General features: G+C 40.1%; 1 protein-coding gene across 1 annotated transcript in view; it reads right to left on the reverse strand.

Annotated features, from left to right (window-relative positions):
- The window catches only part of SCHIP1 (schwannomin interacting protein 1), a 646,656-nt gene that overhangs the window by 486,830 nt on the left and 147,218 nt on the right, over positions 1–12,608 (reverse strand). Inside the window, exon 2 of the mRNA XM_060197568.1 lies at positions 7,567–7,631. Within this exon, the coding sequence (XP_060053551.1) occupies positions 7,567–7,631 (65 nt within the window). The remainder of the gene's footprint in view (positions 1–7,566; positions 7,632–12,608) is intronic.

The following is a 12,608-nucleotide window of genomic DNA, read 5'->3' on the forward strand; positions in this document are numbered from 1 at the left end:
TACCCTACAGTGTTACTGCCCAGTCCCCAATTACTTTCTTTATTGGAAACTGAAGCTTGGAAAGATTTTGCTCAATTCACTCTGTAGCAAAAGTGACATTCAAACTCCAGTTTGAGTGCTGGAGAATTTTAATATCAAACCTATTAAACTTCATCTCACCAACAGCAGCTTCCATAGGTCATATATTTGACAGTCCAATCGAACATACAAGCATGTAGAAAGGGTAAGTGTGAATGTGTGTATTTAATAACTGAAACAAAAGTTTAGAACACACTAGTTTCTCAAATACAGGTATTGTACTCTGGTTAATGTTCTTGTTGTCTCTGGAACATTACCATTCGGGCCAAACTTTTTCAGATATAAAGAGAAACAGAGAGACAGATGAAAACATAGCACAGAACTGGAACAACCAGGGCCAGACTGGAACTTGGACTGTGCACAAGACAAAGCAGGCACCTCCAAGTGAGCTATTTTGCTAGTCCTGTAGGACTTTTTAAGGACAGTACTTATTACTCTTTAGAGTGATACAATGAACCACCACTGGATTGAGAGGTCTGTTGTGAAAAACTTTACTAAGGGAAACAGCATTTGGAGCAAGGTGCTGTGATGACCTGGGACATTTCTGAAGGTCTGAGGTAGAACTAAGTGAGAAAAATGAGGGAACTTATTCAGGAAATCATTCAAATTGGACAATTAATAAGGACTAGAATTGTCATTTCAGTAAAGAAAGCAAAAATATAATGAAAAAAGTGCATCATTACGATAAAGCATTTTGTGCTACTTAGAAAGGATTAAGCAGATGGTGGTGGAGATCACTGTGTGTGAGATGCTTCCTGCCAACCCACTAGGTGGCGCAATCAACCCAAGAAAACATGGTGGTCATGCAGAGCTGTACTGTAGTAAAGAAAATGCTATATTAAATCACTAATAAAAAAGAAAAGAAAATGTTTTGCTCTGTGCCACTGGTATGGAAAAAACAATACACTTTTTTTCTGTGCCATTAATATTCAGGGACCTTCATTAATTCGACAGCATTTACTCATTTACTCAAGACATATATGCAGTGTTTTCTATTTGCCAGATTTGATGTGAAGCACAAGATAAAATGGGGAAAAAAACATGAGATGGTTCTACTGATACTACAGTCTAGGCCTATGAATATTAGACAAGCAGTTACAAAGTGATGGCTTTTATTAAAAAGAAGGCAAAGAGATCAGATCCACGCTAGTGGGCACAAGAGGTGTTTTTTTTTCGTTTGTTTTTGGTTTTTTTAAGCTTATGGTCTTGTAGGGACAACAGCTTTATAACAAGGATGAATGCTTTGAGATTTTGTAGACTAACCTCCTCTATAATAACAAATTAGCAGATTTAGCAAGAAAGACATGTGGTGGTGATGGAGGAGTCCTGGGGCCTGTAGATATGTAGGGACCAAAGACAAAGCTTGGGTTTCCATAAAAGGAAAAACATATATATAGTAATAAAAGTCTGCTGATTTGATAAATACATTATTATTATTATCATTATTATTACTTGGCGGGGAACAAGGTATTTTATTTGATTCTGAAAAATTGAGTGTTGGCCCATCCTCGGTCCACCATGTTGGCATGCACCAGCTTGAGACAACAATCAAGTATCGCCTAACACAAAATCCCTCCCCCAGTTTCTCTACTAGCTGGGTACTTCTGGAATTCACAATCTAACCAGAACACCTAGTAATAGAATATATATATATATATATTGGCCTACAAGGTTATTTCTGGGGCTTGGTGCCTGCACCACGAATCCACTGCTCCTGGAGGCCATTTTTCCCATTTTGTTGCACTTGTTATTGTTACTGTTGTTATAGCTGTTCTTGTCGTTGAATAGGACAAAGAGAAATCGAGAGAGGAGGGGAAAACAGAAAGGAGAGAAAGACAGACACCTGCAGACCTGCTTCACCACCTGCAAAGTGACCCCCCTATAAGCAGGGAGCTGGGGGCTTGAACCAGGATCCTTAGACCAGTCCCTGCGCTTTGCACCACATGCACTTAACCTGCTACGTTACCTCACAGGCCCCAGAAAAACAATATTTAAAACACATCCTCTTTCTTTATCCTCTAGATAAAGATTCCTGACAGTCTGAGTTTAAGACGAGGGGACCTGTTTTATTTTATATTTTTATTGGGGGGATTAATGGTTTACAGTATACAGTTGTTGTTACATGTGCAAAATGACTCAGTTTTCTAAAAAACAGTCTCATCCCCAGGCTAGATCTATAGTTTTTATATTCTCAAAAATCTATAAACCACAAATCACTATAGGTTTAAATTGGATAGTTTTTGTTTCTGGGTAAGGAGGAAAAGGGGTGAGAGGAAGGGACATTGGGGTCCTCGTATCTCTCCTAGGTACCAATCAAGGGAACAGTAGAGGCTGTGCCTCTGTGTTAAAAACTATACTGTAAACCATTAAGTTCCCAATTAAAAAAAAACTGGATAGTTTTAATTCATCCCAGCAACAACTGCCTGTGGGTGATAGTGATTATACATCAAGGGAGTGTGCAGATTGCAGTCACATGCTTCCTACCACACAGCCATCCTGAGTCAGTATTTACAAATAAGAGTCAGTCAAGGCCTTACTGAAGCTAAAAAAGGATTATCAAAGTAATGGAGGTATAAGTAACTTCCTAGTAAAGATGTCAGTAGTTACCTTCTGTGTTTATGGGCACATGCAAGTTTCACTGTCTGCATGTGTGTTTGTGTACATATATATATATGTATATGTATAGGTGTGTGCACATGTACACTGTGAATGTGAGGATATGTATATGTGTGAGTATGTGTTTCTGTGCAGAAATGCACTTGGTTTGCTCTGCACATAGCTTCCAGTAGACTAGGGCTGCAGCGTCCCTTCCCTCAGCATAGATTATCCACCACAAAACCCTGTTGAACGATCAGAATAAATGTAATATTCCGAGGGGGAATAACCCATCAAGTACTATGACACCACTATCACTTCACTGATGGTCATTTCAAGTAGCTGAGATGATTTACATCAGCACCCAACTCAGCTACAGCTGTAATCGGCTCACTTTAAGTGCAACAATTTTTCAATCAAATTTGACAGCTTTCAAGGACAAGCCCTACCCTGAAGCAGACCAGGGAAATTGTCAGAATTCCAGGCAAATACAGAGGGTTGTTAGGGGTGGTGGGCACCGTCTTCTCCATCCCAGAAGAGGGTCAGAGGGAGGCTCACACACAGACCAGTAGGCTTGAGGGGAGGTTTTCATTTCCATCCCCAGATGGGAGTGGAATCCTCAATCACTGTTGAGAAAAATATGCATACAAAGCAGATGGGCCATTTCCAGAAACTTTTAGCTTCTTCAGGCCTCTGAATAATGAGAGGATAGGAGAAGGGAGAGAGGAGGAAGTCACATGTATGCATTAATCTTCATACATCTTTCTGAGAACCGAGAGCTGGTGTTAGTGAGTGTTTAATATACAGCTCTGGTCAATTAGCAGGAAAAAAACTTCTAGAGTTCACTTCTGACATTAAAATCAGTGATAAAAAAACAGCACACCAGATTTAATAAATAAATGGACTGAACATCATACAATAAGTGTGCCCTCAGAGAATTATTACACGAGATTACTGAATAACCAAGAAAAATCTAAAATGTATCTGGACTATTGGTCCTCAACACTGTTCTTCTTCACAATGATAGAACGAAGCTTTAATTTATATCTATATTGTTTATATATATGGTGACTTCTCCCAGAAGAATGCTGGACTCTGGGCCCTTTTCCCCAGAGATTTAAGTTACATTTTCCCAGGGTACTTTATTAAACCCTATGGTGACTGTAATTGCAGCCAGGGTGAAGAGTCTCTCACCTACTGTCATTATAGTGCTCATCTTCATTGGATGTGGTATGCATGAGACCCCTTCTGTTTCATTTGGTTTAAATCCCCCCTGCTTAACACTATTCTATTTACATAACCACTGCATTCTATTTACATAACCACTGTTAACAAGCACCACCCTCCCTCCAGGGCATTGGTGGTTCAGTGATAGGATTCTCACCTGCTCCGCCCCCTCCTTGTCACACTCTGATTTTCACCAGTCACTTTTCTCTCCACCCTCTCTATGTCACATCCTATTTCCACCCTACTTGGCAAGTATATATAAAGACAGCATTGTGAGTTTTAGGGTACTTTACCTTTAGTTTAGCTTAGCTCGGCTTAAATTGTGCTGTGTCCTGCATGAATAAAGAGATACTGCCTATAGCTCAACCATGAGTCCCTGGTCGTCTGTCTCCCGTCAGTGAAGCTCAGCCCGACAATTGGAGAAAAATAGTCTCCCTAGTTTTAGTTAAAACCTCTTTAGTGATTATTTTTTTACATATAAGCAGTGATAGGAGGGGTCAGAGAGAGGAAGACTGAGCTATTTTATTCTTATTTATTCACCTTAGTGAGAATAAGCATAACAAGGCTGAACGATTAAATCTATAGATGATCTGGAAACTTCATATGATCAAACTAAGTTGTCTTCCAAATGGTCTCAAGGCAAATTTTTTAAATCATGGAGATGGAATGGACTAGAGGAAAAGGAAAGCAGTTAACTTTGAAGGCACTTTGCTTTCATGGACTACTAACTATAGAAGCTACTGAGTCACTCAGTATTATCATCTTCATTTTAAAAGATCTAACAAACTTGGTCCTTAGGGTCATCTGATCATCTGTCCAGACTCACAGAGTTAAGAAAAGACAGAAACAGGGCCAGGTTGAGTGCACATGTTACAATGCTCAAGGACCCAAGTTTGAGCCCCTGGTCCCCACCTGCAGGGGGGGAAGCTTTGTAAGTAGTGAAGCAGAGCTGCAGGTGTCTCTCTGTCTCTCTCCCTGTCTATCTCCCCCCTTCCCTCTAGATTTCTGGATGTTTATATCAAATAAATAAATAGAGATTTAAAAAAAAACTGTTGGCTTCCTCTGGAGGGCTACTGTAAAATAAAAAATATATAATAATAATAATAATAGGCAGAAGCCCGAGATGTCAACCTTTCAGCTCTAATACTCTATCACCAAGTTGCATAACCTACCATGATGTCATCCTAACTTCCCTGGGCTGATGAGCTCAACAATGTGTCCTGGAACTTTACCTCTCCAGAGCCCTATCCCACTATGAAAACATATTAACAGGCTGGGAACCTCCCAACGTCCATGTGCAACAGAGAAGCAATTACAGAAGCCCGTCCTTCCACCTTCTGCACCCCACTAAGAATTTTGGTCCATACTCCCAGAGGGATAAAGAATAGGGAAGCTTCCACTGGAAGGGATGGGATATGTAATTCTGGTGGCAGGAATTGTATGGAATTGTATCCCTGTTATCTAAAAATCTTGTTAATCATTATTAAGTCACTAATTTAAAAAAGGCAAAAGGAGAAACCATTATTAAGTTTTGTGTTGGGCAGTATGCCAGCTTCCTCCTGCTTGTATCCCTGCGGTCTATTTACATAACCAGTTAACTAGGAACCGCCCTGCAGGGCATTGGTTTAATCCCCATTGGTTCACGATGTCTTTTTGCTCCGCCCCCTCTCGTAGTCACCCTGATTTCCACCAGTCTCTTTTCGCTCCACCCTCTCTATGTCACATCCTGTTTCCACCCTACTTGGTGAGTATATATACAGCTGCTCTTCTATTTTAACACACTTGGGATTGCCTTCTGGCTCTGAGAGTTCCAGAGTCTATCTCCTGCCATGCTAGCTCAGCAGGAGTTCCTGATCCCTCTCCCACGCAGCAACCTAGGTTGGCTCCAGTTGAGTTTTCTCCAACCCAGAGAGCACTTACTCGGGAAGAAGCACCCTCAGGCTATCCCAGCAGTTTCGTTTTCAGAACTGTGCTAACAGTATCTCGGAAGGTATTTAAATCCACCTTGGGCAGATGCAGTGTCCAGTAGCTCACCCCTTAACAGAGTAGCCTATCTGTCAAGTGGACTAAATCTCTCTTCTCTCTCTCTCTCTCTCACACACACACACACACACAACACACACACACACACACACTGTTACCTTCTGAGTCACAAAACTTGGAAAAGTCTCATGCATTTTTGAATAGAAAAATACATCATGACTTTTCAGACAACCCAGTATTTCCATGTAAATTCTTATCACTAGTCCTTGCTCTGCTTTCTAGAGGGAGAAGCGTTTTACCCCCTCTTTTGATATGGAACATCCTTTTCAAGTGTTTAAGGAAGACTGTTCTGTTCCCTTTGCAAGTTCTCTCTAGCCATATACCCTGCACTGTCTAAAGTTTATAATGGCTTTACACAATTCCAGAACCCTCACAATTCAGACTCCCTCTGGAGCCCTGGGGATGAGCCTCCCCAGAGGCTCAACATTTGGGCTCATGTGGTGGTTGGACTGGAGGCTCTGGTTGCACCCAGGTCTTGCTATGAACCCCCCACACACACACACACACACACATACACACACTCTTACCGAGTATACTTAGTTAAGTATAGAACTTCTTTAAGCCTTTTGCTTCATCTGTAATATAGACATCACAGTGCCAAATGGCTGTTATCAGATTTTATGAGAAAACATGTTTCACCAATTCAGAGTACAGTGTAAATGCTCAATGATTTCACTTTTCTTCTTTGTTTTAACAATACATACCTATTAATCAGTCTAGTAGTATGCTAATAATGTTAGAAGTCATATAAAATCATGTTAACCTGTTAACACCAAACAGATCTTTTCATAATTACCTGTAAATTGAAACCAGAATCAATCTTTTTATTTATTCCCTTTTGTTGCCCTTGTTGATTTATTGTTGTAGTTATTATTGTTGTTGTTATTGATGTCATCATTGCTGGAAAGGACAGAGAGAAATGGAGAGAAGAGGGGAAGATAGAAAGGGGGAGAGAAAGATAGACACCTGAAGACCTGCTTCACTACCTGTGAAGAGACTTCCCTGCAGGTGGGGAGCCGGGGGTTCGAACGGGGATCCTTACTCCTTGCGCTTTGTACCATGTGCATATAACCCGCTGCGCTACCACCCGACTTCCCAGAATTAATCTTTCACAAGCTCCAGTATACATTTTAAAAATCTAAACGGAAGAACTTACTTTGATCTCTGTTGTTGCATCTCTCTCTGTTTTTCCTATTCAGTTTTATTTCATTCTACAGTATTAATTGAATATTTGTTCTACTAGTCAGTGTTGTCTTTACACTTTTTGCAAATTTTGTGACTTTTTTTCCTTTTCTTTATTGTGAGAAATAGTGGTTTACAGTGCCTTTTCTACATGTCACTGATGAAAAAGCCAAATAGAGAGCAGAATTGAATTTCAAGCCCTCAGGCTCCATTTCGGGACCCCTCAGGACCACACCACCCCATTCATCAGGACAGCTGTATGGCCAAGACTGTCCAATTCTGTCTCCAGCCATTCTTTCTCCTAGCCACACCACAAGGTCCTGCCCACATAGTAGAGACTGTCAGGCTGACTTACTCATTTTTGCCTTGCCAGATAGGTTTTTGCAAGCAAGCTTTTCAGTTTCTTGTGTAGTTTAATTTTCTTTAGTACTTTTTACTTACTTTTCAAGTAAATACTTTTCATCATTAACTTGTTCTAAAGGATTCCGCAATCTTTTCAGTTCTTCCTGTAAGGGGAGGGGAAAAAAAGAAATGTCTTACAAATTGAACCCACGCATTTATGGGTAATAATATCTGAGGACAATGGTTCACAAAATTGAGATAGCACAGTTAAAGTGTTTTGGACACTGCAATGGATGGGTGCTTAAACATACAATGCAATCTGATACTGGATCAGATGATAATGTGCACTGCCCTGCAAACTGTATGATACTTTCATCACCAATGACAATGGTTTTCATTATTTTTCCAGAGTAGGGAGATGTTATATGTATCTATACACACACTAACCCAAATTTACTATAACAGCCCTGTATTTTCTCCCTCTCCTTCTCTCTCACTTTCTCTTCTTTCACCTCTCCCCCCACCCCCCCCCCACACTTGTATCTTCTCCTCTTACCAGAGCCCCATTCACCCCCATCCCTATCTTGTAACTCACAGAAAGGTTTATGACTCTGACCCTGGGATGACCTCTTTTCCTTAAAGTCATACAACCCACCCATCGCCACAAACTGTTTAAGTGGCACAAAGGAAGCCCTGACCAGCACTGACCACTTGTTCACCCCTGAGAGATCAAGACAATTCTTGGTAGTTTTGCCACAGTTTTTTCCACTAGCACTTCTGCAGTTGAAGTGAACAAAACAGAATCTAGAGGGGAACTTGAAAGTCCTTGTCTCATCCCTGTTTATTACTATTATCACTAACAGAAGATTAAGTCATTTTGAAAAATAGGAAATTGAACATGCTCAAGAGGTCAGAGACTGACATTCAGCTAACTTCAGCACCATAAAAATCAAAATTCACCCACATGCAAACCAAAAAACTAGAATATAATCACTAGAGCCTATTCTGTTGTGGCGACAATTGCCACAACAAGGAAAATTAAACTAGAACACCTTGTAGAGAATTATTTAAAACCCACAGTTAGCTTTATCCAAACCAGCCTTTTGCTATATTTGCCTTATCTCATAACCTCAGAAAACTCTGCAACCCTACTCTCAGAGGGACAATTTTGAGCCATGCCTTCTATTTCCTTGCTTGTCGATCTCACATAAAACATTTACTTTTTTCAAAAGCTGGTGCCACAGCTTTGGTTTCTGTGGATATCAAAAAGCAAGTCCTTGCTTGGTAAATGCAACATAATTCACTAGCTATAGGACAATTTTGCTGTATAACAAAAGAAAAGAATGGGCTGAGAGGCTTCATAATGGTCTACATGGTGATGAGGAGACGTGGCAGTCTTAAGAGTGAGATGAAATGACCACATATAGTGACTTGATATCTACTATAGTGATAAAATTACTATAGGTACAGAATATGAGAGTGTAAAGTCAGATTGCTTACGATACTTGAAAATAACTACCTATCAGTTTGAAAATTCTCTGGTGACCAGTCATCACTCTTGCCCAACTAAACCAAAGTTAACTGTCTGACAAATTTAAAAGAGGTGATTATTTATTCCCAAACGACTAAGGGAACACTAATGATCAATTCTTTTTAAAATTTAAATAACAGTATTTTATTTATTCATTGGATAAAAACAGAAAAGTCGAGAGGGATAGGGAAGACAACAAGGCAAGGAAGAGGGACAGAGAGCCAGAGAGACACCTGCATCACTGCTTCACCACTTGTGAAGCTTTACCCCTGCAGGTGGGGAGCAGGAGTTTGAACCTTGGTCCTTCCATGCACATTGTGGCATCTGTGCTCAACCAGCTGTGCCACCACCCAGCCCCTTTGAATCAAATCTTTAGCTAGTTTTGCTAAAAATTTTAGCTAGTTAGTTTAGTTCTCTACATTTTGCTCTCTAAGACTCTCCTTACCAAATTCATCATACTATATTAGAAATTGAAGGCAAAAAATGAAGAAAGCTCCTCTAGGAAATGGTTATATGATTTCTTATTATTATGTTTCTTGAAAATGATAAGTATCTTTTGTTATTTGATAGTGGATAATTAATATTTCATAATTTATTATGTTCTTTCAAATTAATGTTCTTTGATGTGTGTGTGTGTGTGTGTGTGTGTGTGTGTGTGTGTGTGTGTGTGTGTGTGATTTCATCTTATAGTCAGTCAGTTATGGAGAGAACATTCCTGCAGTGAAGAACTGACAATGAAGCCACGAGATACAGGTGAATTTTCCATAAGACAAGTCTCTGAGGCCATCCCCCACCAGTCAGTTTCTATAACTTCCCATTGCACTGTAAATTCCAGAATTTGACCCAACAACTCTCCTGTATCCAGCCCCTTCAACCTCTCCCACTGAGACCTTTATAATTCAGTCTGTCATTAGCAAATGTCTATCTCAACTTCCTTTAGTGTCCTCTTAATTATCTTGTCCTGATGGAATCCAGTCTCACTGCCCTGAGAACTCAGTTTGCCTTACAGCAAGATCATAGAGCTTTTATAAAGAGTTTTAGGTTGCAGAAGATTCCTCTGGTGGTATATGAAGCTGACCCCCTGGGCACCACCATTTTGTTATTGATGCAGAGCTAAACAATAATCTCTTGTTCATTAGTTAGCTTATTGGGGCTCCAAATTCAAAATGCTGCAGCACTGTGGGTGACCATTAGTCTGGTCCAAGACAACCTGGTGCCTCATTTCCCTGTCTCCCAGGACAGCCCACATCATCTCTCTTTCCAGCAGCTGCTTAACCTTCCATGCCTATGCTTCCTTCCTATGTGTGGAAAGCACACCAGCCATCTAGGCACAACATGCTTATCTCTGCCAAATACATACTTTAACAACCACCACTGCCCCAAACAAAACATACAATACTTCTCTCACTCCAGAAAGTTCCTTTGAGCTCCCAACAACTCATTCCCAAGGGAGCCCTTGCTCTGACCTTTTATTACCATGGATTAACTTTGCCCATCCTGAAATTTCATATAAATATTCTACATTTTGTGCCTGGTTTAACTTAACACTATATTCTGACTTTTCATCCCCTCTCCAGTGGCATAAGCAATAAAGCCAGAGCCTATAATAGTGTCCAGAACATAGAAGCTGCTCAGCTTCTTAACTGCATAAACTTCACTTCTGTATCTGTAAACAATTGATTTCAGTTGTATGCAAATATCAAGTCATCAGGGAAATCTTAAAGTCATTTATAAAAATGAGAAGCATACATTTAAATATTTGCATATTCTTTATTGAATATTTTCTCGTTTTTATTTTCTTTATTTTAGCAATGAGTGAAAGGAAGGTTGATATGCTTCTATCTTCATTGACTACAATGCTGAAGATGTCAGATTTTTCAATATTGATGCCAATACAGGAACCATTAAGACCTCAAAGATCCTTGATAGAAAAGAAAACTCATGGTACAACATCACCATTTCTGCTTCAGAACATGGCAAACTATTTTACATTACATGCCATAAGAAATATCACCTGAACATGAGATACACTGAGATTTTCTGGGGGGTGGGACTCTCAAAATTTATTTTAAATTTTAAGAAAAATCTACTCTTCTCTGTAGTTGAGAGTAAGAACTCCTGAGACTATCATAGAGTGTCAGGAAGATAGTTAATAGGAGGAGAACTAGTGCGTCTGAGATGATAAAGGCAGCCCAGGAACTTAGCCCTGGAGACACTGGGAATTTCTGGGTTCAACTGGAGGTTGCAACTCCCTCACTGATGGACTCTTCAGTTTCATGAACCATCTGATTCTCTCATATGCTTCAAAAATTTTTGAATGAGATTTTTGGCTTCCAGAAGTGAAAGACCAATGATTCAAAAGTGATAAATGACAGGCAAAATAAAATAGGACAGCAGTTTAGGCAACAGATTTTCATACCTGAGGCATCTGAGGTCCTAGGTTCAAACCCTGGAACCACCATAAACCAGAGTTGAGCAGTGCTCTTGTATGAAAAAAATGACACGAGTCATAACCCAATACAAAACCAGGCTGGCCCAGTCACAGAACCAGTTTGTTCTGTGTTGTATGCTTTACATTGGGTTGTTCTAGCTCTCCCCCTGCCAAGAAAATTGGTTCAGTCCTGCTAGTTTTGCGGGCCCACTTGTCCCCACCCCAAGAAACCCTGAGAGAGTTCCACAGTTGCAGAGTTCAAGAGTGCTTGGCGCCGCCGCGGGGGAAAGAGGCAGCAGAGTTCTGTTTGGTGATTAGTTTGTCTTAGTTTATGAATCGTTGTTCCTGAATAAAGAAATACAGCTTCCCTGCCTAGCTGTATGTCTCTGGTCATCTCTGTTACCCGCCTGTGAAGCTAGCCCGGCCAGCTGGAGCCTCGAATTTTAACAACAAAATTCCCCCTTTTCTTTTTAACTAAATGACCACAGTATTAGGGGTGTGGGGTGAACAGAAACCTCTATCATACAGGCATTTTTAAAAAAAAAAACTGGCACAAACATGGAGAAACATGTAAGCAAGTAACAAGAACCAGTGTGCTGCCAAGGGAAGGCCTGAGGGGGCCATTTTTTTGCCTCTGTGGGCAAAACTTTATCAGCTTGAAAAAAAACATTTCTTGCCTCTGGGGGGTGTACTTGCCTCGACAGGCATTTGCATGGGGGTGGGGAACGGCCTAGAGTCCCAAAGGCAGCTGGCTGCAATTTACTTACTATGAAACAAAACTTGTTATTAGCATAACCACAGCACAATCTAAAATTTCTAATAGAGAAGGAATTTGAGACTTTTACATATCAACAACGTCTTTTTAACCTTTTGTTACACCCATTCAAGATGGAGACACACCCTAGGTGTGCGCAGGAAAGGAAACCTCAGGCATGAGAATAATTAGCATAGCCATTGTGTAATCTACCATTTCTAATAGAGAAGGTAATCAAGAGTTTTACATGTCAACAAGTCTATTTAACCTTTTGTTATACCCATTCAAGATGGAGACACACCCTAGGTGTGCGCAGGTCTTTAGACCAACTTAGTTAAAATATATTGTTAACTAATTTTTACCTCAGACTTTAAATGTAAGTTAATTTTATCTTTATGAGAATTACGTTGAAAACCTTTTTCATT

This window comes from Erinaceus europaeus, chromosome 9 (genome assembly GCF_950295315.1).
Source record: "Erinaceus europaeus chromosome 9, mEriEur2.1, whole genome shotgun sequence".
Lineage (NCBI taxonomy): Eukaryota > Metazoa > Chordata > Mammalia > Eulipotyphla > Erinaceidae > Erinaceus > Erinaceus europaeus.